The 23,348-nt window shown below is 48.6% G+C and overlaps 1 protein-coding gene across 1 annotated transcript; it reads left to right on the plus strand.

The window, feature by feature from the left end:
- Positions 1-845: 845 nt before the first annotated feature.
- On the plus strand, positions 846-22,171 carry HHATL (hedgehog acyltransferase like). The gene is made up of 12 exons (XM_058811255.1): positions 846-1,064; positions 2,671-2,821; positions 3,453-3,520; positions 4,349-4,462; positions 5,433-5,627; positions 7,172-7,381; positions 11,869-12,040; positions 13,386-13,530; positions 13,870-13,905; positions 15,516-15,717; positions 18,936-19,077; positions 21,061-22,171. Exons 2-12 carry the CDS (start codon positions 2,716-2,718, stop codon positions 21,183-21,185), a joined length of 1,515 nt encoding a protein of 504 aa, XP_058667238.1. The 5' UTR covers positions 846-1,064; positions 2,671-2,715; the 3' UTR covers positions 21,186-22,171.
- The last annotated feature ends 1,177 nt before the right edge of the window (positions 22,172-23,348 follow it).

Here is a 23,348-nt window from a genome sequence, read left to right on the forward strand (position 1 = left end):
TAAAATCTCTGCTGTGTTTCTCCGTGCTGACCCCTCAGGCAGCCCAGGGATGCTCAGGGAGCCCCAGGGTGAGCTGTGCCCAGATGTCACAGGGCTTGGTGACAGATGTGGGCACTGGGCACAGGCCTGGCCCTGAGGCTGAGCTGTGTTTGCCTACACTGAGATAACAGAGGCCACAACCCAGCCCTGCCCCTTCCTGTCCCCTCCTGGAGCACCCCACGGGTGTTTTGTAGAGATCCCAGGATCGTTAAGGCTGGAAAAGAGCTCTGAGACCATCGAATCCAAGTGCTAAACCATGTCCCCAAAGTGCCACATCTACGGGATTTTTGGAGCACTTCAGGGATGGTGATTCCACCTGCACTGTTCCAGTGCCTGATAGCACTTTCAGTGAGGAGATTTTCAGTAATATCCAACTTAAATCTCCTCTGGCACATCTTGAGGCTGTTTCCTCTTGTCCTGACACTCCTTACCTGGCAGCAGGAGATGCTGCAGCCTCTGAGCCTCTCTTAGATTTAAACCCTGCCCAAGCTGAGCAGGAACCACACTTTATTTTGGCTCCGTGCCTCAGTTTCCCCATCCCCACGCAATGATACCTTCCTTTGGAATAAGGTGATGGGGAAAACCTCTCCTAAAAGTGGTGATCCCGCGAGGGAGCCGGTCGCTGCCTGATGCTGTGGTTCCCAGGGCTCTCCCAGCCCGGCTCCCCTGGCTCGGGGTGAGTTTGGCAGCCAGCACGGGTCCTCTGAGCAGCTGCCGTGACAGACAGCTCCCGAGCCACCCCCCTCTGCAGCGCTGCTCTAAAATAAAAATACCTCCCGCCCGCTGCGCTCCACTCCCAGCCAAACTTCCTCCGGGGGCAAGCTGGGGGGGACGGCAGCCCAAAACCACCCGTGCCCCCCTCCCGGAGCCGGGCTCGGGGATGCTCTAGGGCAAACCGGCCGCCCCCAGACCCGCGGTGCTTGTCCCCTGTGTGTCCCCTGTCCCCCCGCTGCTGTCCCCACCGCGCCGCCGGACGCTGGATCCCCGACCCTCGCCCGCCTCCCCCCGCGGCCCCGGGGCTCAAGGTCAGTAGCGGGGAGCGGTGCGGGGCTGGGGGGACACGATGCGGGTGGTGACATTACAGAGGTGACACTTGCTGTCACATCTCCGTGTCCCCAGCGCCCGCCCGGGGGCCGGGAGGGAGCGGGGGTGAGGATGATGAAGATGATGAGTATGATGAAGATGATGAGGATGGTTCTGCCCTGCTGGGACCCCCCGAGCCTCCCTGGGCAGCTCGGAGCGATCAGAGTTAAAATCATCCGAGGGGTCCCCGCCAGCCCCCGAGGTTGGTCACCGCCTGCCGCCCGCTCCCTCGCTAAAGAGGAAAAAAAAAAAAAAATAAATAAAAAGAAGCTTTGAAAGCGTGGAAAGGAGGGGGGAAAAAGCTTTTTCCAGGCACGGGCGTGCGCGCCCTCCCGCCGCAGGGGCACCGCAGAGCGGGGGCAGCGCCCGCCCGCAGCGGCCCCGCACCGGGAGGGAGGGAGCGACAGCGGGGACAGCCCCGAAATTCCTCCTCGAGGAACCCGAAATTCACCCGTATGAACCCCAAATTCCGCCCGGAATGATCCCGAAAATCCGCCCGGAGGAACCCCAAATTCCGCCCGGGATGAACCCGAATTTTCCCCGGGATAAACTCCAAATTCCGCCCGGGATGAACCCGAAATTCCGCCCAGGATGGACCCGAAATTCCCCCCGGGAAGCGCGTTTGGTGCACGCCGGGGGGAGATGGGGTCACCCCGCATCGCTGCCAAGGACCTCCCCCAACCCCGCTGAAAAACCCCGGCGACCGAACATAAAATAAACGCTTAAAATGATAACTTTAATATTATTTTAATTTTAACATTATTTAAATTTTAATATTATTTCAATTTTAACATTATTTTCATTTTAATTATTATTTTCATTTTAATGTGGAGTGATTTTAATAACCCCAGAAGCTTTTGCAAAGCGGATGCCAGAGCAGACAGAGGGTGATCGGGCGCCGTTTGCGCCTTAATCCCTTGAGCGCTCTCAGGGATGGTGGCAGGAGGTGCCAGCACCGGGGGTGTCCCTGTCCCCTGTCCCTTGTCCCCCGCAACCCCCTGCTCCTGTTTGGCAGCTGCCGGACACTCAGCCGGGGAGGCAAGGCACGTCGCGCCGAGGTTAATTAACCTCGGAGGAGTAATTAGCCCTTGGGCTAATTGCTGCTGATGCCGCAGCGGGCTCAGCCGTGTCTGCGGGCTCCTAAAGGCTCCTGGCAGGGGAAATTCGGGATCGCGGGGATTTGGGAGACCCGGAGGTTGGGCAAGGTGAGCAGGAGATGGAGAAACTCATCGGGTCCCCTCCATCAGTGCTGTCTCCGTGTCCTGGATCCCCTCCAGGGATCCAAGCAGGAATTAGAGGTGGAGGAAGCCCATCCCGGAGCAGCTCTGAACATCCCAGGGATAATGGGAAGAACAGGCCCCAAATCCCGGCTGCTGGATGGGGTTTGCAGGAACCTCTTTGCACCTGAGTTGTGCCCTAGGTGTGACCCTTTTCTCCATCCCTTCAGCCTTCAGGGGTGGGGAGGAGCAGCAGGAATTTAGGGGATTTGAGGGACAGTTTTCTTCGTTTCTCCCCGGTTTTCCTCCCTCTGCTCTCTGCCTTGCCCAGGTGCGGATCCCTCCCTGGTGCCGGCCGGGGCTGTCACCTCCCACCATGGGGGTTAAGGCGACGCTCCCCAGCTACGAGCTGGGCTTCTATGCCCTCGTGGTGACCTGTGCCGTGCTCTACAGCGGCAGCGGCATCTTCGAGGCATCCAGAGGTAACGCTGCATCCCCTGGGAGGGGCAGAATGGGTGTCATCCCCTGGGAGGGGCAGAATGGGTGGCAGGCTGCTGCTTTTACAGCTGTTGATAGCACCAGCAGATCCCCGGCTTTAACCGCTGCAGAAAACAGCTTGGAAATCCTTTTTGAAGGGATTTTTGCCTGGTTGTCTCTTTGTCCCTATTTCCACTGTCACAGGTCTTCAGGTAGTGCCGCACCAGGCAGCCACCACCGCCCTGCCTACACAAGGCTGATTCCCTTTGTTGTTTGGTTGGTTTTGGAGTTTTTTGTTTGTTTTGGTTTGGTTTTTTTGTTGGTTTGGTAGGTTTTGGTTTGTTTTTTGCTTTTTTTTGTGTTTGTTTGGTTTTTTTTGTTAGGAAGCCCACAAACCTGAAAACTTTACGGGATCAGCCAGGGAATGTGCAATGAGAAAAAGGCTTTGCTGAAAATTCCTGCAGAAACCTTCTGTCACTGACTCTTTTAGTTGTCTGTGGCAATCAGGCAATTTTGGGGTGGGGTGTTGAGCCCTGGTGGCTCATTATCACAATGATGAAGGTTCTGGGCTTGGCTTGAACCCAGATCCTATTTCGAAGAGCTGTTTGTCTCCCTGTAACTTTGGTTCTTTTGCAGACAGCATGAACAGAAAAGCCTTTCGGGATGGCATAAAGCCAGGCTGGCACTACTTTGGCAGGAAAATGGTGAGTGAGGAAGGGATTGGGCTTTTCTAGCTACAGACAGCTTGGGCAGTGGAGAAACACAGCTGAGTTTTCTGCTACTGACGAATTTCTGTGAGGTTCACCTGACTTGTATTTTTCTTCCTAAAGTAGTGGGGAAAATACCAGTCCTGCTGAAGCTTTGTGCAGGCTGCCCTGGAACAGAGCTAAACTGGACAGAGCTAAAGAATAAAGCAGGGATTTATTCAAAGGCCTCCATGGATGCACCTTGGGCAGCACCAGAGCCCAGCCAGGGCTGCACCCAAGATGAACCAAAATGGCCCCAAAATGCACGAGCGCTGCCGGGGTCTCTCCCTGGGATCAGTTCTGCTCCATTTGCACCTTGCAGTTCATTGTCCCATTGCAGCTTTAGCCCAGGCAGTCCCACCCTGCTTGTTTTTCTCTCTCCAGCCCACGGGGTTTGTGCTCTGGGGCTGAGATTTGGCTCATTTGTCCTTGGTGCCCAGCTGGAGCAGGAATTGTTTTGTCTCCCTGCTCTGTGCACAGAGCTCACCATGCCCTGATAGAGAACTCACATCTCCCTGATATGAGCTCACCATCCCCTGATATGAAGCTCAGAACTCCACACTAAAGCACAGAATCTGAAAATATAAAAGCTAAAACCTGAGGCATCACTGCGGGGCTGTGAATACTCCATTTTGTGTGTGCCAGGACGAGCAACCTCTGCACATCCCTCCTGGGGTTTTATGTCTGAGCTAAAGTGCTCAGGAGCCCTTGGGTGGAAAATGGGAAGGAAAAGCTCTAAAAGTTGTGGAGCTGGGGGCAGTAAAGTGCCTGGTGCTGCTCCTGCAGGATGTGGCTGATTTTGAGTGGGTGATGTGGTTCACCTCGTTCAGGAACATCATCATCTTCGCCCTCTCGGGACACGTCCTCTTCGGCAAGATCTGCTCCATGACCGTGCCACAGGTGAGCAGGGATTTGGGAGCACCACGGGTGGCCTGGGATCTGTGGAAGGGTCCTGGGTTTAGTGTTGCTGAAATGGCTCCCAAGGTATTGAAGAGTCCTTTTTTCTAGCTTCACAACCAAAGAAGTCAAAATTCTTTGGCTTTGGCTTTTAAGGTTATTTTTTCTTATCTTATACATTCTTTCTCTGACCTGCTGAGATCTGTCCAGCAGGTCGGGTTGTGGCACACTGACCACCCCTGGGGTTGTGTTAACTTTTTATACCAAGATCTATCTGTACTTAATTTACAATAATTTTCCAATACCTATCACCTATGTTAGACAGTCTGTCTCTACTCTAAACCAATCCAGAAGTGTCACCATCACAGCAGAAGATGGAGGCCAAGAAGAAGAAGGATAGGACACACCCAGATTCCTCCATCTTGCTTCTTGAACCCCCATTCTAAATCCCCAAAATTTTACTTTTTCACCCTGTGACAAATTCACTATCATTCTACTCAAACTCTTGTGACTTGTAAATCCTCACACAAAGTTGGGAACTGTTTCCATGGGCTAAAATCAAAGGCACAGGTGTTTGTGACTCCATGCCAAGGTCTCTGATCCCCTTGCCAGTGTCTTGAGCCCTCCAGGGCAGTCAGAGGAATGTCCTGGGTTCTGACAGAAGGGGTTTGGGGATGCTCTGGGCTGTGACAGAAGGGGTTTGGGGATGCTCTGGGCTTGGGACTCTGACAGAAGGGGTTTTGGGGATGCTCAGGGCTGTGACAGAAGGGGTTTGGGCATGTTCTGGGCTCGGGGCTCTGACAGGAGGGGTTTGTGGATTCTCTGGGCTTGAGGCTCTGACAGAAGGGGTTTGGGGGATGCTCAGGGCTCTGACAGGAGTGGTTTTGGGGTGTTCTGGGCTCAGGGCTCTGACAGAAGGGGTTTTGGGATGTTCTGGGCTCTCCCCACACTGACCCCACCGCTCTCTCCCCAGCACCGCGCTGTGATGTACATGATCTACGGGCTCCTGGCCGTGCTGGCCAGCATGGGGCTGCTCTACCTGATGATCATCCTGTCCCACTGCCTGCTCCTCTACTCGGTGGCCCTGGCCAAGCAGAAGTGGCTCTGCTACGTGGCCGGGCTCTGCTGCCTCGCCTCCTTCAAGGTGGAGCCCTTTGGCTCGTGGCAGGTGGGTCCTGTCCGTGTGTCTGTCCCATTCCCAGCCCACTGGTGTCCATCTCCTCGGGGTTATCCTCCAGAAGGACTCCTGGAGCAGCTCCACACCCTCGTGGCCGTTTCTCCTGGCTGCACCAGAGCTCTCACAGCATTTTGGAGGGAAGGGACTGTTGAGGTGTGAGCTTGGGAGTAATCCCACAGTGTTTGTCATGTTTTGGTGGCTTCATGCTGGTCCAAAACAAAGGAGATCTGAGTCCTTCTTGTGAAGGCTGACCTAGAACAGAGGCTAGACAGGGCTGAAGAATAAAGCAGAGATTTATTAAAAGGATCTCCTCAATGTATCCACCTTGGATCCATTTGTCAGCCTGTTGCTGCCCTGTGCCTTAGTTTCCCCATCTGTAACACAGAGCTGAGATGGATTCAGTGATGCCTATCTCTTAGGTCACAGCCTAGCTAAGATTTTATCTCACTGGTGGGTGGAGAGAAGCCCAGGAAGGATTTTGCCAAAATATTCAATCCCTTGGCAGGACAGTGCTGTCTCTCCCTGCCTCCAAAGGTGTGTTCCCTCCTTCTCTAACAATCCCAAAGCAATTGGCTCTGCTTTACTCTGTGGAGACACCTGTGACAGGGTGACATTGCCACCCAAACCAAAGCTGTGTGACCAGCAGCTGCTTGGTGATGTGGCCAAGAGGATCTGCCACTTCCTGACTGCCCTGAGCTGCAGGAGCCAGCTGGGAAATCGAGCCCCAGTTTTCTCTTTCCAGCTCATTAACTTGAGAGACAATTGGTGTCAGAGCATAATTAGAGGTTTTCCTTGAACTGAAAACTAAGCTGGCAGAGGTCAGGGTTAGAGGAGATGTCAGGAAAAAATTCCTCACTGTGAGGGTGGAAAAGGGGCCCTGGCAGAGGTGCCCAGAGAAGCTGTGGCTGCTCCTGGATCCCTGGAAGTGCCCAAGGCCGGGTTGGATGGGGCTGGGAGCAGCCTGGGACAGTGGAAGATGTCCCTGCCATGGCAGGGGAGGCACTGGATGGGTTTTGATGTCCCCTCAACCCACACAATTCTCTGCTGCCCCAGTGTGAGGGTGTTCACAGGGGTCCCAGGATAAGGGAAGAGATGAGAACCCTGACTCCATATTTCAGAAGGCTGATTTATTATTTTATGATATATATTATATTAAAAGAAAATAAGGTATTGAAACCATACTAAAAGAATAGAAGAAAGGATTTCATCAGAAGGCTTGAAGAAAAGGAATGATAACAAAAGCTCGTGACTCTCTGTCCGAGCCAGCTGAGTGTGATTGGCCATTAATTAGAAACAAGCAACATGGGCCAATCAAAGACGCACCAGTTGCATTCCAAGCAGCAGATAATCATTGTTTTTCTTTTCCTCTGAGGCTTCTCAGCTTCTCAGGAGAAAAATCCTGGCAAAAGGATTTTCCATAAAGTATCACAGCAACACCCCAGGATTGGTGTCCCCCACACAGCGAGGCAGCACAGAAGGGACACCACGTTCCTGGTGTTAATCTCTGTTTCTGTTAATCTCTGTTTCCTGCCCAGAGCGGGTTTGTGACGGGAGCTTTTGATCTCCAAGATGTGCTTTTCTACGGAGGCTGCACCTTCACCATCATGCGCTGCATGAGCTTCGCCCTCGAGAGCTCCCAGAAGGAGGAGGGCATCTACTCCATCTTCGACCTCCTCAAGTACAACTTCTACCTCCCCTTCTTCTTCTTCGGGCCTGTCATGACCTTCGACCAGTTCCATGCCCAGGTGAGTCACCCTGAAGCCAGGCTGGAGCAGGATCTCTCCCCAGAATTTATTTGCTCGGGGTCAGTGTCTGCAAAAACCCAACTTTTGCCACAGTGAGGGTGCAAATGATTGTAGAACTTCTTGTGGTCACTCTGTGAGTGTGTATTTCTGTGGGGAAGGGCATAAACTGATGGATTTTCAAACTTATTTTTTGGGGTTTTTTTTTGGCCACAATGGAAGGTCTTGCTGTGATGTCCTTGCTCCCTGGGCATCTGCACTGCTCCGTGCCTCAGTTTCCTTGTGTTGTCACCCCTGCCCCTTCATGGTGAGGGCCACACATGGGACCTCTGCATGCTGTGACAGCAAGGACATTTCTGTCTCCCATTTCTATCCAGCTGCTTCACTCAGGGATGGTTTGTATGTCTTTAGATCAAGTTATTTCTCAGGAAATGAACAAGATTGGGTGGAAGTCTGAGCTCCAGCAATCAGGGGCTCCATTAATACCCTGGTGCCCCAAGTCTTTGCCTGTTTCACACAACCAAGGGATCTTTTGGATGAGCAGACTCCAAACAGAACTGGAAAACACCAGCAGAAGCCTGGGCTGGGACCTCTGGAGCTGTTCCACAGTCCAAGATCAAGGAAACCAGCAATGCTGTGTCGCCCCTCACTCTTCCCACCTCAACCTTCTTCTGCACCACGGATCAGCCCTGGCCACCAGAGCAAGCTGGTGATGCTGGCAAAGGGAGGAGTTTGGTCAACACTGGTGTGTGGAGGATTCCCACCACCACCCCCGGTTGCTTTTGCAGAAGAACAGCCACACTGAGTTTTTGGACCCAAACTGATGCCTGGATATAAGAATGTTTTGGAAAAACATTTGTGGATTCAGAAGAAAAACCAGCCCAGGGCAGGGGAGAGCTCAGAGCCTCAGGATGAGGAGAAGACTGAAGACTCACCAGCCCAGCACCTTCTCTCATATGTGGAGCTGTTTTGGTTGCCTAAGAAAGGGTTTGTGTGACCGTGTTCACAGGGGTCTCAGGATGAGGGAAGAGATGAGGATCTGACTCCATGTTCCAGAAGGCTGATTTATTATTTTATTATATATATTACATTAAAACTATACTAAAAGGATAGAAGAAAGGATTTCATCAGAAGGCTGGCTAAGCTAAGAACAGAATAGCAAAGAATGATAACAAAGGTTTGTGGCTCGGGCTCTGTGTCTGAACCAGCTGGGCTCTGATTGGCCATTAATTACAAACATCCATCCTGGGCCAATCAAAGCTCCACCTGTTGTATTCCACAGCAGCAGATAATCAATGTTTACATTTTGTTCCTGAGGCCTGTCAGCTTCTCAGGAGAAAAAATCCTAAGGAAAGGATTTTTCATAAAAGATGTCTGCAACAGGTTTGCACTGGGGTGTTTCCTCCAGGATGAGCCATGATCCCAGTCCTGCTCCTTGCCTGCTCTTCACCTGTGCAATTTACAACTTCATGATGCCTCTTAAAAGGAAAAAGAGCCCTCGGATCTTATTGGACATATTAAAAATTATTTTTGGTGCATTGGACTCTGAAGATCCTAAGTTCAGCTCTGGTGTCTCCATCAGAGATGCAGCCAGGTACCTACAAATGGGGACAGGAAACTCCTCATGTCTCCAACACCTGAACTCCCACTGCTCCTGCAGAGCTCCATCCAGGGGGAGTTTTATTCACTGCTCCTTTGCACAACCCCAAACCAGGCTGTCCAAAGGCACTTAATGAGCAATTCCCCTCTCTGCTGCTTCAAACCCCAAAGGCACAAGGATTAAAGTCCCCAGCCCCTCTCCCCCTGCCCTGGCCGGGGTCCTGGCTTGACCTGGCCACCACTGCCATCTCCTGGCTACACCCCCCTGCACTGCTGGAGGTGAATTCTTAATTGTCCAAGAGCAATTAGGGCAGGAGGCAGGTGGAACCAGGGTGGGATGTATGGCCCTGTTAGAGATTGGATCTGTCCCTTTGCATCCTACTGGTCCTGCATCCTGGTGGAGCTCCTGCATTCCTATGTGAGATGGGAACTCATCTGTACCAGGGCTTGGCCAGCCAAATTTGGGTGGAGAAGCATCTTTCTTGCTGAGATCAAGGGAACAAATCCCTTGATTTGGGTCTCGATTTGGATGTCTAGGGTTGGGAGTGTTGGTGACACAGCCCTGACCCCAAGAATGTGGTGGCCAAGTGCTGGCGCCACTCACAGATGTGAGGACAAGAGCAAACAACCTCAAGTTGCACCAGGGAAGGTTTAAACAGGATAATAGGAATAATTTTGTCAAGGAAATGGTTGTTAAGCATTAGAACAGGCTCTCCAAGGCAGTGGTAGAGTCACCATCCCTGGAGGTGTTTCAGAGATGTGTACATGTGGTGCTTGGGGACAGGGTTTAGTGCTGGGTTAATGGTTGGGCTCGATGATCTTAATGGATTTTTCCAGCCTAAACCATCCTGAGATTCCATGGGTTCTGTGCCCACCCACACATCTCCATGCCAGACCCTCTCCTTCCTCAGCTCAGGGTCCAGCGGCCTCTTTGTATCCTCAAAGAACCTGGTACTTAAAAGGCATGGAAAAAAATCTGGCAAAGACTTTAATTCTCAGGAATCATCTGGATTTGACAATAGGGCTGGTGCAGCAGCCTGTGGATTATGCAGGGAGAGCTCCCACCTCTTGCAGGGAATAAAGGGGAAGTAATAAACATAAGAGGATTTTCAATACAGCAGCGATTTTATGGCGATGCGGGGAAGCAAGGACATGGCTCTGCCCCGTGTAATCCTGAGAGCTCACTCTGGTGATGGTTATGTGACAATGAGCAGGGGTGTGACAGCTCCTGGAGGCAATCCCCAGGCCCTGTTTGTGCAGAACACAGCAAAAATGAAATCCCCACCAACTCAGGACAGCCCCTCAAGCGAGTCTCCCTCTGGTTTACAGCAGGAATCTCCAGCAGAAACCTCAGCCATCATCAGTTCTCCTCCTCCTCCTCCCAAATGACCCTGGACAAAAGTACACCAGGCCCTGGCAGAGCTGTCAGGCTGGGATTCCAACCCTGGAATCCATCCTGGAGATGTGATGGGTGCAAGCATTTTCTCCCTCTTAGTGCCTTTTGGAAGGGGCTGTCCTTAAGCAAAGTTGATTTCCTGAGCTCACTGCTGCAGAAAGAGCACAAAACCCTGGGAGCTCCCTGGTCAGAGTGGATTTCAGCCCACCTGGAGTCCCTGAGGACAGCCAGGCCTTTGACCACACACCTGCTCTGCTAGAAAACCCCTGGGAGCAGCAGGGTGATGCAGCAGGGACATCCCTGCTGTCCTCAGCCCTGCTGTGGGTGGGACGTGTCCTGCTCCTTGTGCATATGCTCACCTCAGCCAGCCCTTGGGAATTCCATAGTGCAAATTTGGGCAACGTAGTCCACAGTGTAACCTTGTCCTGGTTTAGGGCAAATTTGGGAGAAAACCTCCAAAGGGGGCCCCTCTCCCCAGCAGTTTGGGAAGGATTCCTCAGAGAGAAGTGGAAAGAACCTGTTCATTTAACAGGCACAGCACCCCCAGCACACAGAATGAACAATACCGGGTGACACCACTCTGGAAAAGAATGACAAATTCAGAGTGTCTCTCTGGGGATGGTCGCTCTGTTATCAGTCCCTCAGGCACTGGGGCAGCTGCTGCCCAGAGTAGGCCCTGGGTAGGCCACAAGGTGCAAACTCTCGGTGTTCCCAGGGCCCAGTCCAGAGCAGGTTCGAGTAGGTCCAAAAAAGGAAAGGAAAAACAGTCCAGGAAGGAATTTGGACTGTTTAGCTAAACTAGCTAATGAGCAGAAGCAAAAAGCAAAAGCAGCCCCATCTGCGTGTCCCACCAGCCTTGGGGGAGTGGCTGATAGCAAAACCAAAACAAGACTTTCACTCTTCAGAGCCAGTCTTGAAGGCACAGAACATGCTATCAGCATAAACAGAACACGCAGAGGTGGATACAAGCATCATAACATCACCCTAGGACAGATGTCTAAAGGGGAATGATGAATCAATCCCTGTTTGGACCTTGACCGTCCTTGTGGATGAAGGAACAGCGCCCATCCTCTCCCTGGGCTCAGCCCTGCCCTGTGACTAAAATCTGAGGATGAGGGAAGAGACGAGGATCTGACTCCATGTTTCAGAAGGCTGATTTATTATTTTGTTATATATATTATATTAAAACTATACTAAAAGAATAGAAGAAAGGATTTCATCATAAGGCTAGCTAAGAATAGAATAAGAAGGAATGATATCAAAGGTTTGTGGCTTGGACTCTCTGTCCAAGCCAACTGACTGTGATTGGCCATTAATTAGAAACATCCATCATGAGCTAATCAAAGTTCCACCTGTTGCATTCCACAGCAGCAGATAATCAATGTTTCCATTTTGTTCCTGAGGCCTCTCAGCTTCTCAGGAGGAAAAATCCTAAGGAAAGGATTTTTCATGGAAAGATGTCTGCGACACTGCCCCTGTTTGTCCCTCCCTGCAGGTGAGCACCTGCGAGCTGAGGCGCAAGGACGACGAGATGAAGAGCATCCGAGTCAATGCCCTCCTCCACGTGGGGGCCATCGTGGCTGTGGACATCTTCTTCCACTTCTTCTACATCCTCACCCTCCCTTCTGACCTGAAGTTTGTGAACCGCCTCTCAGACTGGTCCTTGGGTGAGTGGCTGTGCTTGGGCACCTTCACCCCTGTGCTCAGCTCCAAGGCAGTGGGGAGGGATCCGGATCTCCATTCAACCCCCTTGAGAGGCTTTGGGAATGAATGCCTGTGTTGGACAGGTTTGAGTAAAAAAACCCCTCATCCTCACTCTGGCCACGCACAGAGCTGGGTTGGGCAGCCCTGGAGGTTGGGTTGGAGGTTGAGTGGCTCTGGAAAGCACATGGTGCTGGTCTGACCTTTTCACAGTGTAAATTCTTTAGTTTGGTGTTTAGGAAGACGAGCACCAAGTTATTTTTGTTACTTTTGGACTGGGAGGGAGCTCAGCACCTCTAAAAAATCAGCAGGACAATGCAAACCACATGCAGCGATGCAAGGCCTGATTGGATGTAAGGAAAGTTGTCCACAGAGTGGTCAAACACTGGGAGAGGTGCCCAGAGAGGTTATGGATTGTCCCAAAAGAGTGTACTCAACACTCACATGTTCAATGTCCAGGGCAATGTAATCTCTACCTAAAGGTGGGTGTTCTCCAAGCATGGCTGGGCTAGAGACCTCCAGAAGGCAAATTCTCAAGATAAGAGATGGGAGCAGCACTAGCAGCTGGAGGGAGGGCTCCAGATGATCAAATCCATGTGTGATGGCAGCATTTCAGACACCACCACACAGCAGAGGCCAAGCAGGGGCTGGAAGAGCCTCATGTCTCTCCAGAGTGGCAACTCGAGGTCAGGATAAAATGCTAATGCAACTGGAGTGGCACTAACATGGATTTAGGTGTCCCAAGAGCCCTGGCTGGATGGATCCCATGTTACTCCAGAGGGAGGTGAGCTCCTCTGACTGTCCTGACCATGGTGGGAGTGGTCAGATTTTCCCTTTATCTGGGAGCTGGATCCCACCAAGACAGGGGCATTTTAGCAGCTCTTTGCAGAGGTATTTGAAATCTTTATGAGCTGTCCCTGCAGGGTTTGCTTCCCAGTGTCAGACACCTCTCTAAGTCAGAGGTTCTGACCCTGGCTCTGCTGTAGCATGATATCCATGGCCAGGTGGAGCTGGGGTGGGGGAAACTTTGATGGAGGTGCCAATAAAACCTCAGAGGCCAGACCTGAGAGCTGTGATGAGTTCATCACGGCTTAACAAGCCTCAGAGGGAAGGCACAATGATGGAATAAATTACTGTATAAACAGAATTTCTTGGACTACTAAGTCAAGCAGTTTGCTCCCTCAAACCCCAAGAAGAAATTCCTCTTTGATTCAAGCCTCTTTAAAAAATAGTTTTAAAATATTTCCTCTGCAGAAATCCTGATGCATTCCATGTTCTTTTTTCCCTGTTTGACTCCCATTTTTGCTCCAGCTGGCCTGGCCTACTCCAATCTGGTGTATGACTGGGTGAAGGCTGCTGTCATGTTTGGGGTCATCAACACCATTGCCAGACTGGACCACCTGGACCCACCCCAGCCCCCAAAATGCATCACCATGCTCTACATCTTTGCTGAAACGTGAGTACCCTGAAGGAAGAGTGATGGAGCTGGACAGGACATGTGTGGAGGGGAGGACACCTGGGCTGTCCTGGGCAGCTGCTCTGGGAGCTGGAGACCACCTGAAACCATAGCCTGGACCTGGCCAGAACCCAGGGAAATATTCTTAGGTGGGGAGAAATGGATAAGGAGAAAAGTTCAACCACGTCTCTAGTCGGATCTGTCCAAGGAAGGAGCCTGGAGGATTTCTGTGAGCAAGGTCCAAGATGTGCCTTGCCATGGCATTGGGTGTTTTATATGTTTCAACTGGTTTTTATTGTCATTGTGTGTTTTAACATGTTCTTACCATCTTATTTTCAGGCATTTTGACAGAGGGATTAATGACTGGCTGTGCAAGTAAGTGTTTTATCAACGACCTCTAGTCTGGTTCATCCATCCCAGAGCAATGAAGCATCACATGCTGTTCATCCCATAGCTGGGGTGTCCTCTCTTCTGGATAAATTCCACTATTTGCTCTGTTTAGCCCCAAACCCATTGAATTAATTGCACAAAGAGCAGCCCCTTCCTCCAAAGCTGGCAATAAAAGAGTGCCGTCCCAAAATCCCTTTAAGTCTGGTGGGTTTAGGGTTCCCCCAGAGGAGGAAGAGCCAGCTTTACATTTCTCCAGGAGGAAAGGGGAACTGAGTGCTGTAGCTCCATCTGCATCTTCCTCAGCCCTTCAGCTCCCTTCATCCATGAGTTCACACCAGCAAACCTCTGCTGAGAGGGGTGGTGGCTGCTTTGTGATAAAATCCTGAGCACCAGCACGTGTGAGAGACCCCAAGTTTTACCTGCCAGAGGGGGAAAGGTGGATATTTTCTCCTTGAGTATTTATAGGTTGTTAGGAACACAAGTCCCAAGCGGTTGAGGCACAGCAAAAATCAATTTATTGCCATAACATCCCTCCTGTTTTACTGGGATTATCTGGGCTGACCTCTCTGTGAGGAGCTTGGGAAAAGAAAGTCCAGAGGCATCTCCTGGACTACAGGGAGCACCAACCTGTGGTGGTGTTTGCAGGGGTCCCAGGACGAGGGAAGAGATGAGAATCTTGACTCCATGTGCTCAGAAGGCTGATTTATTATTTTATTATACATATTACATTAAAAGAAAATTATCTATTAAAACTATACTAAAGATTAGAAGAAAGTTATTTCATCAGAAGGCTTGGAAGGAATAGAATGGAATGATAATAAAATTTTCTGACTGACCAGAGTCCCAACACAGCTAGACTGTGATTGGCCATAAATTAAATTATATATTAAAACTAAATAATACATTAAAACTAAAGAATAGAAGAAAAGGATTTCATCAGAAGGCTAGCAAGCAAAAGGAAAAGGAATGATAATAAAATCTTGTGAGTGACCAGAGAGTCCGAGACAGCTGGGCTGTGATTGGCCATTAATTAGAAACAACCACATGAGACCAATCCCAGATGCACCTGTTGCATTCCACAGCAGCAGATAATCATTGTTTACATTTAATTTCTGAGGCATCTCAGCTTCTCAGGAGAGAAAAATCCTAGCAAAAGGATTTTTCATAAAATATGTCCGTATATTTTCATAAATATATTTTATTTTATCATTATATATAATTTATAATTTATATATATAAATTATATATAATTTATATACTAAAAAGTAAAATAACTACAAAAAAATAAACAAAAAATTAAAATACAATACTATAAATTAATATATAATCATATATAGAATATTTTATCATTATATATAATTTATAATTTATATATATAAATTATATATCATTTATATATAAAAAGTAAAATAACTACAAAAATAAACGAAACTTAAAATACAATACTATAAATTAATAAATTATAATAATATATAATATTTTAACATATATAATTTATAATTTAGATATCATTATATAATTTTATAGGGTATAATATAGAAATTTATGTTATATAATTTATAGAAAAAACATTAACCACCTTCCCTGGCTTTTAGGTACGTGTATGACCACATTGGAGAGAACCACGACAACATCCTGAAGGAGCTGGTGGCCAGCATCACCACCTTTGCCATCACCACGCTCTGGCTGGGGCCCTGCCAGGTCGTTTACATCTGGTCCCTCGTCAACTGCTTCGGCCTCAACTTCGAGCTCTGGGTGCAGAAGTTCTTCCAGCTGGGGCCGTTTGCCAAGCTGGAGGTGAGGGCATGGGCATGGGGATGGAGATGGGGACCAGCTCTGCGGCTGGGAAATGTCTGTGCCTGGAGGGAGCTCACACTGGGTTGGAGGGGTCGGGTTTTTGGGTGAGGAAGAAGAGCAGAATCCCTGAGGATGCCATGGGGCTCCTGCCTGGAGATCTTTCCTGTGGCCTTCAAAATCATGGAATTATTAAGGCTGGAAAACTCCAGCAAGTCCAGCTGGACCACCACTGTGGTGGTGTTTGCAGGGGTCCCAGGATGAGGGAAGAGATGGGAATCTTGACTCCATGTTTCAGAAGGCTGATTTATTATTTTGTGATACATATTATATTAAAAGAAAATGATAGATTAAAATTATACTAAAGGAATAGAAGAAAGGATTTCATTAGAAAGCTAGCAAGGAAAGGAATGATGATAAAATTTTGTGACTGACCAGAGTCCCAACACAGCTGGCCCTGTGATTGGCCATTAATTAAAAACAACCACATGAGCCAATCACAGATGCACCTGTTGCATTCCACAGCAGCAGATAATCAATGTTTACATTTTGTTCCTGAGGCCCCTCATCTTCTCAGGAGAAAAGATCCTGGCAAAAGGATTTTTCATAAAATATATCCATCACACACCACTATGTCCACCACTAAACCACATCCTTTAGTGCTGTATCCATGGGGGTTTTTTAACATTTCCAGGGATGGTGACATCCCTGGACAATCCTTGGGATCAGCCACTGAGCTGTGCAAGGGAAGTTCAGTCCTGGTGCTCTGTGTCCCCTCATTCCATGCACTTTGTCACCCACCCAGAGCAAACAAACTCCTGCCCATGTGCTGCTTCACAGGGAATTCAGACTGGGGTGGAAATTCCAGAGGGAAAACAGAGGTCCAAGAGAAGCAGGAATGCATCTCCAGTGAGGCATCAAAGTGCCACAGATGGACAAAAAATATGAGATATCTGTCAATATCTGTCCTTGGGAATAGCTCTATGCATATGGGGGATATGCTGTGGGGAATATCCAGATCCTAGAGGGAAATGTTTGTGTATTTCCTTATGGGATTAATTTGTTCTTCTTGTTCCACAGAGCATCTTGGCGTTCTCAGTGGTTTTGATCTGATTTCTTTTGAAATCAAGTGTTTGGATGTTAGAACAAATTATTTTAAAGTAATAATAATTTAATAATAATTTCAATAATTTGTGCCTTTTGTTTGGGACCAAGGCGTCTCGGGGACATGCTGGAAAAAAACCTTTAAAACTTACACCCTGAAACCAATTGTCTTCCTATTAGAATCCTAAACACAAGAAACTCTCAGATCTTTAAACCTGTAAACTAAAGCTTAGAATTAAACTCAAGATTTAATGTAAAACCTTAAAAAAACCTTCCAACCTTAAATACTAAAACTAAAAATATAAATTTATAATTTAAAACAAAACCATGTTAAACTAAATTTTAAAAATTTAAAGTTTTAAAATATAAAATATTAAAATAACTGCATAAATAAACAAAAATTAAAATACAATACTATAAATTAATATATCATCATATATGTATAATATAATATAATATAATATAATATAATATAATATAATATAATATAATATAATATATAATTTATATGTCATTATATATATCAATTAACTAAAAACCACTATATTGCAAATCCATACAACAAAATATCTAAAAATTAAATAAAAACATAAATATTCCTGTTAAAAATATTTTATTAATCAATAACTCCTTAAACAATCTTATATCTAAAAATCTTAAAGTCTTCTAAACCATACTATAACAATATAAGTGGAATTCACCCTTCCTACCTATAAAAATAAATATGAAATAGATAAACCTCAGAAATAAAAAAAATAAAAATATTTATTTAAAATAATCAAAATAAAAAATAAGAAATAAAAAATATAAAATATAAACCACATAGAAAAAAATAAACCACAATTGAAAAATTCCATCTCAAATTCCTTCCAAAAAATATATTCCATCCATTAAAATAGAATGGAAGGAATATATTTTTGGAAGGAATTTGAGATGGGATTTATTATACAAATTGTATTTTTTTAATATATAAAAATATAATACAAATAAATATGTAAAATATTAACTACATATAAAAACAAATTATAAATATTTAATAATAATAATAATGAAATATAAAAATATAAACCCAATTCAAAAATCCCATCTCAAATTCCTTCCAAATAAATTATCATAAGTTTCTTTTTTCCCAATTTAAATCCTGGAGGCCCTAAATTAGTTAAAGATCTGCTTTGAATACAAACCGCGGAGAGAATCCTCCTGTTTGCTCTTCTGGTTGAACTCCTAATCAGATTTAGGCTCTGGAGGCAGTGAAATCCCCTTCCCTGCAGCACCACAATTCCCAGCCCTAAGTAGCCTGGGGGCTCTTTGAAATCTGCTCTAAACTTCATCCCTGCTCCACTCACAGCAGCTGATCCTGGAGATTATGTGCCACTGACAATTCCACTCTGCTGCTGTCATTGGCTTTTGAGCTTTTTTTTTTTTTTCTCTCTTTAATTCCTAGGAAACTATTTTTAACGGGAGCCAGGAGTGATTTGCATGTAGGGCTAATAATAATCCTGGGATACAACAGATTCTTCTGCCTTGAGGAGTGGCAAGAGGTGGAGAAAGCAGGACTCAACCATTTCATTTTAAAGAGAATCTGAGAGAGCTGGAGAAGGACTTGTGACAAGGATGTGGAGGGACAGGACAAGGAGAAATGGATTTAAACTGACAGAAGGAAGGGTTAGATGGGATATTGGGAAGAAATTCTTCCCTGGGAGGGTGGGCAGGCCCTGGTACAGGATGCCCAGAGAACCTGTGGTTGTTTCTGGATCCCTGAAAGTGCCCAAGGCCAGGTTGGACAAGGCTTGGATCACCCTGGGACAATGGAAGGTGTCCCTGCCATGGCAGGAGGTGGAATGGATGATCTTTAAGATTCCTTCCAACCCAAACCCTTCCATGTGTCTGTGATTCTACAATTACCCTGAAACTGTGTCTAACATCTTGCCCTTGCCCATGGGACCCAGCCCAGGGTCCCTAAATCAGCTGAGCACTTCTGTCCTTTCCTTGTCCTTTCATTTCTTCATTCCAGAGGCACTGAAAGCTGCCTCCCCTCTGGGATCCCAGCTGGGGTTGTCCCAGTCACCCCCTTCTCCTTAGAGACCCTTTTCCCTCTGCTCCTCTCTCCCGTACAGGCCAAGCTGTCAGGGGCCATGTCTCGGCGGATCAGGGCAGCTTTTGGGGCTGTGAACTTCTGGGCCATCGTCCTCTACAACATCCTGGCCCTCAACAGCCTGGAGTTTGCTCTGCTGGTGACCAAGAGACTGCTCGTGATAGGTAAGGTGCTGCCAGCCTTCCCCACTGAGACACCCCTGTCTGAGCTGCTATGGGAGCTGAGCACTGGGATCTTGGATCCTTCGGGGTCCAAAGTGCACTGACCACTGTTTTGTGATGTGGCTGCTCCAAATGTCCTTAATTCTTCTGCAAAAAGTGGTTTCTTAGCCCCCTGTGTGTTCTGGGGTGCCAGCTGCCTGCCAGGTGTGCTTGTACAGCTCCTGGCACAGCCTGAGCCTGGTTCAGCCTCCATGAAGCACTGCAGAGGTCACGTTCACCTCACCAAGCAGGGCTGAGTCCCTGCCTATGAAATATCCCCTTGCTGGAGAAAGGGATTGAACTATCCTGCCTCATTTCCTCTGCTCCAGCAGATATTCTGCATCATCCCAAAGGTGACAGGTACAAATCCTCATCCTGCTGTACATATCTTGGTTTGGAAAGACAGGAGTCTGCTAAGGAAGGCAGGAGCCTCCCCTGAAATGGAGAATGTAAACCCTCCCCACCCTTCCAAATTGCTATAAATTTTAAATTAAGGGGCTCAGGCAAAAATATGGGAGCAGGAAATAACAGTTCTTTAATGGAGAAGACAATAAAAGGATAAAATAAACAATGCAGTACACTAAAACAACACTGACAGAGTCAGAACCCAACCTGACACCCTGTGGGTCAGGGTGTTGGTGGCAGTCCCATTGGAATTGTGGCTCAGCCCTCCTGCAGTGTCAGGGGTGGTTCTGCTGGAGCAGGGATCCTGTACAGAAGGATGGATTCTTCCTCTGAAGATCCAGGGGAAGGAGAGGCAGCTGCTGTTCCTCTGGGGAATCCAGCGGAGAAGCCGTGCTGGTGTTCTAGAATCTCCAGATTATATCCAGGTAGGAATGCTTGGTTCCTCCCTCTGGGCTCACATCTCCCAATGGGATGCTGTAGTTCTTATCATTTCTTATTTAATGCAGTGACATTCAATAGCTGTTATCAGCAGATGTCCTCCCAGAGGGAGGAGTGATTGTGATCACTCAAAGAGAGAGATAAGGAAAAATGCCCCCTTGACAAAAGACAACTGCCATACAGATAGTAACAGAATACATCTTGCCTTACAATCTGGAACAGTACATTTCTAATCAGTGGATTGTGGCACTGTTCTGAAGCCTTCTTGAGCTGCCCAGGGTATAAATAGCCCTGAGGAGCCCTCTCTGGGATGGGGATGGATAATGTCACACTCGCTGTGCCAGGAGTGCCTGCCCGCTGAGCTCGCTGGCTTTTGCTGGCTGCGTTATTCATTGCACAGCTCCTGTTTTAGCAGGAGCAAACCCTGGGCCCACCCCTCTGCTGTGGAGACCAGATTTGTGATTGCAAACACCGTCAGACCCTTCTGAAGAGGAGGGAGGGCTCTGTCACTGACGTAGGTGATAAAAATATGTATTTTCCTGGGCAGACACTGTGTGCCCATGAAGTGCAAGACAAGGAGACTTCAAAGCAGTGCCACAATGCACTGATTAGACATGTACAGACTGCAGCATGAGGATTTGTACCTGTCACCTTTAGGATGAGGCAGGGTGTCTGCTGGAGCAAAGGAAATGAGGCAGGACAAGGCTGGGGTTGATCTCAGCATCAGTGGGGCCCAAAGCTTCCAGAAGGTCACAGAGCTGAGCAACGATGGACATGGGCAGGTTCAATGGGCAGAAAGTCAACCATGACTTCTGAACTTGGGGAGAAGAAGGATTTTGGGAGGTAAGAGGGGCTCAAAACCCCTCCAGCATGTCCCCACTGCAGTCCACTGTGCCTTGGTGGGTTCAGCTTCACCTCAAATCCAACCCTGAGCATTTCCCTCTTGCTGAAGCCGCAGGGCTGGATCGATGACAAAACATGTCAGTGGCCACCATGATCTTGTGGGACCTCCCAAGCCCACCTGAGAGGCAGCTGTGCTGGGGTGAAGAACTGGCCTGGTTAGGCCAGCACAGCTGCATGACCAGGTCTCCCTCCCTGCCCTAGGTTTCCCTGAGAGCACCTTGTCCATCTGGTTCATCACCTACTGCGGCGTGCAGCTGATCAAGGAGCGCGAGCGCATCCTGGCCATCCAGGAGGAGGAGAAGGGGGACAAGGCCAAGCTGGAGTAGGGGAGCCTTGTTCTGGAGCTTCACCTCCCTTCCAGCCACTGCTGCCAGGCCAGGCCCCATTCAGGGCTCTCCAAGCCCTCCTGACAATCGGACTGCTGTAGCTCATCCACGTAGACGTCACCTGGAAGGCACAGGTCACCCCCTTGCTGCAGGGAAGGTTTTCCATCAGGCACAGTGGGTGTTTCACAGTCTCCCCAGGCGTGGCAGGATGCTGAGGCAGCTCCCAGGATGTTTTTTCCATGCCAGAGCCATCCCTGTTGTTTTCCTGACCCTCTGAAGTGTGCAGGCTCAGAGATTTCACCCCCTGCTTCCCTTGGTGCACCAGCACTGGGCTCCCCCTCAGCCCTTGTCTCCCAGAGGAGACTCTCCAGGCCCCATGGCTGGAGGTTTTAGGGCCTGCACTGCTGGATCTGTGACTACCCTGCTGTGACACGTGTCCTGGGACTCAAGCCAAACCCCACCTCCGTTTTTTTACATGCTATGGACAAAGGTCTAAGCTCACATTCCTGCCCATGGCTGAGGGACAGAAGGTGCTGCAGCCACCCCTTGCTCACCTCCATCCCTTTCCTCAGCTGCCTTTGGTGTGCACAGCCCAGTGAGCACACAGCTGAGCACAATCCAAGGAGAAAAACCCCAGGTGAAGGTCAGGGAGTGGGGCTGGGTGGTGGAGGGAAAGCCCATGGGAGCCTCCTTGGAGAATCAGTCTTTGGGAGCGTGTGAAACACAGTGCCTTGGGGAAAAGGTGGGTTTGTGACACAGAAATAGCTCTCTTGCACTTTAGAGTAACTTTCAGTGGCCTTATGTCTGAGTTCTGTCTGGGGGCAGGACCCACACCCTCTGCAGTGGGGCTGAGACCTTGGTGCATCCCCCTGGGGAAGCAGGATGGGTTCTTGCCAGCTTTCAGCTCTGCCAAAGCATTTTGTGGAGTCACTGGTAAATGTCTCTTATTTATGTAGCCAATAAATAAATGTTGGATAACTCTGGCACCTGCTGCTTATCCCTGTCAATGCTGCTGGCTGCAGGAGACACCCCTGGAAATACCTGAGCTGAGAGGATCTGTTTGCAGGTCTTTACCTGCCCCCCAAAAAAGTGACACAGGACATTTGTGACTTCAGCAGAAACCCATTTGTCATCACCAGACTGAAGGTTGGGCTGCAGCTGGATTCATATTCACCTTTATTTTGACTCTGCTTTTGTACATATTTTGATCCTGTGGCCAGCAAATTTCACCTGTGTGGGTTTTGGGTTAGAAGCCAGGTTGGTTTTACTTTTGGGAGCCTCCCAACAATGTTGGGAGTAAGGGGCAAGCATTGGGCCTTGGTGGCACCTTGTCACATCCCTTTTTGACACATCTGTCACTGCTGGACTTTTCACAGATGTTTTGTGGTATCTCCATTATTTCAGATTTACTTTTTCCATCAAACCAGCTCTGCCACCCTGTGCTTCCTGCAGGGTTGGGTTCATCTCCTGCCCTCTGTGGGGGTGTCCCTGCACAGGTGGCTCCTCCCTGAGCTGCTGTCACCAAGGGCTCTGTCCCTGTGGTGTCTCAGTCAGGCTCTGTGGCTGCCTGGGAGGACAGAGTCACCTCCAGTGTCCAAGTGGGTGACTCACATGGCAGAGCCCAGTGACTCTGCACTGCCCTCCTGACTGGGACACTTCAGCACAGAAAATAGCCCATTCACTAAGAGCCTATATTTACCCAGCAGCTGCATCTGCTGAAGCTGCCAGAAGGAGCTAATCTTAGACACCAACCCAGCCAGTGATCTGTTAGAGACAGTTCACGGGAGAATTTGGGCTTTGCCCTCCTTTTCCAGGAGTTTTCCCTTCAGCTTTTGCTGCTCTGACAAGCCCAGGAGGTCTGAGCCCCCTGGTGCTGTCTCAACCAGCTCAGCCTTGCACTGAATCCCACTGTAGGATGGGATTTATCCACTCATCTGCTCTGATTATTGCCTGCCACTTCACAAAACTCTACCAAGAAGCCAAGAAAAGCAAATTTTTAAATGTAATTACAAATCCCACTTAACAGCCTTACACTGGACACTTTCTTGTTCAGCCTGACATGGCTGAAATTCCTTCATCCATCTTTTTTTTCCTTGTAACATTTTGTAGGGGTGGGAGTGATCCTGCAGCACTGCATTCCCTTCAGGATGTATCTGTGCATCC

This window comes from Ammospiza caudacuta, chromosome 1, assembly GCF_027887145.1.
Source record: "Ammospiza caudacuta isolate bAmmCau1 chromosome 1, bAmmCau1.pri, whole genome shotgun sequence".
Lineage (NCBI taxonomy): Eukaryota > Metazoa > Chordata > Aves > Passeriformes > Passerellidae > Ammospiza > Ammospiza caudacuta.

Bases quoted from the DNA above. Each gene is read 5' to 3' on its own strand.
- HHATL (XM_058811255.1), top strand. From the start codon at position 2,716: ATGGGGGTTAAGGCGACGCTCCCCAGCTACGAGCTGGGCTTCTATGCC. The intron at 7,382-11,868 runs GTGAGTCACCCT...CCCTCCCTGCAG, and splicing joins TCGACCAGTTCCATGCCCAG to GTGAGCACCTGCGAGCTGAG. The intron at 15,718-18,935 runs GTGAGGGCATGG...TCTCCCGTACAG, and splicing joins GGCCGTTTGCCAAGCTGGAG to GCCAAGCTGTCAGGGGCCAT.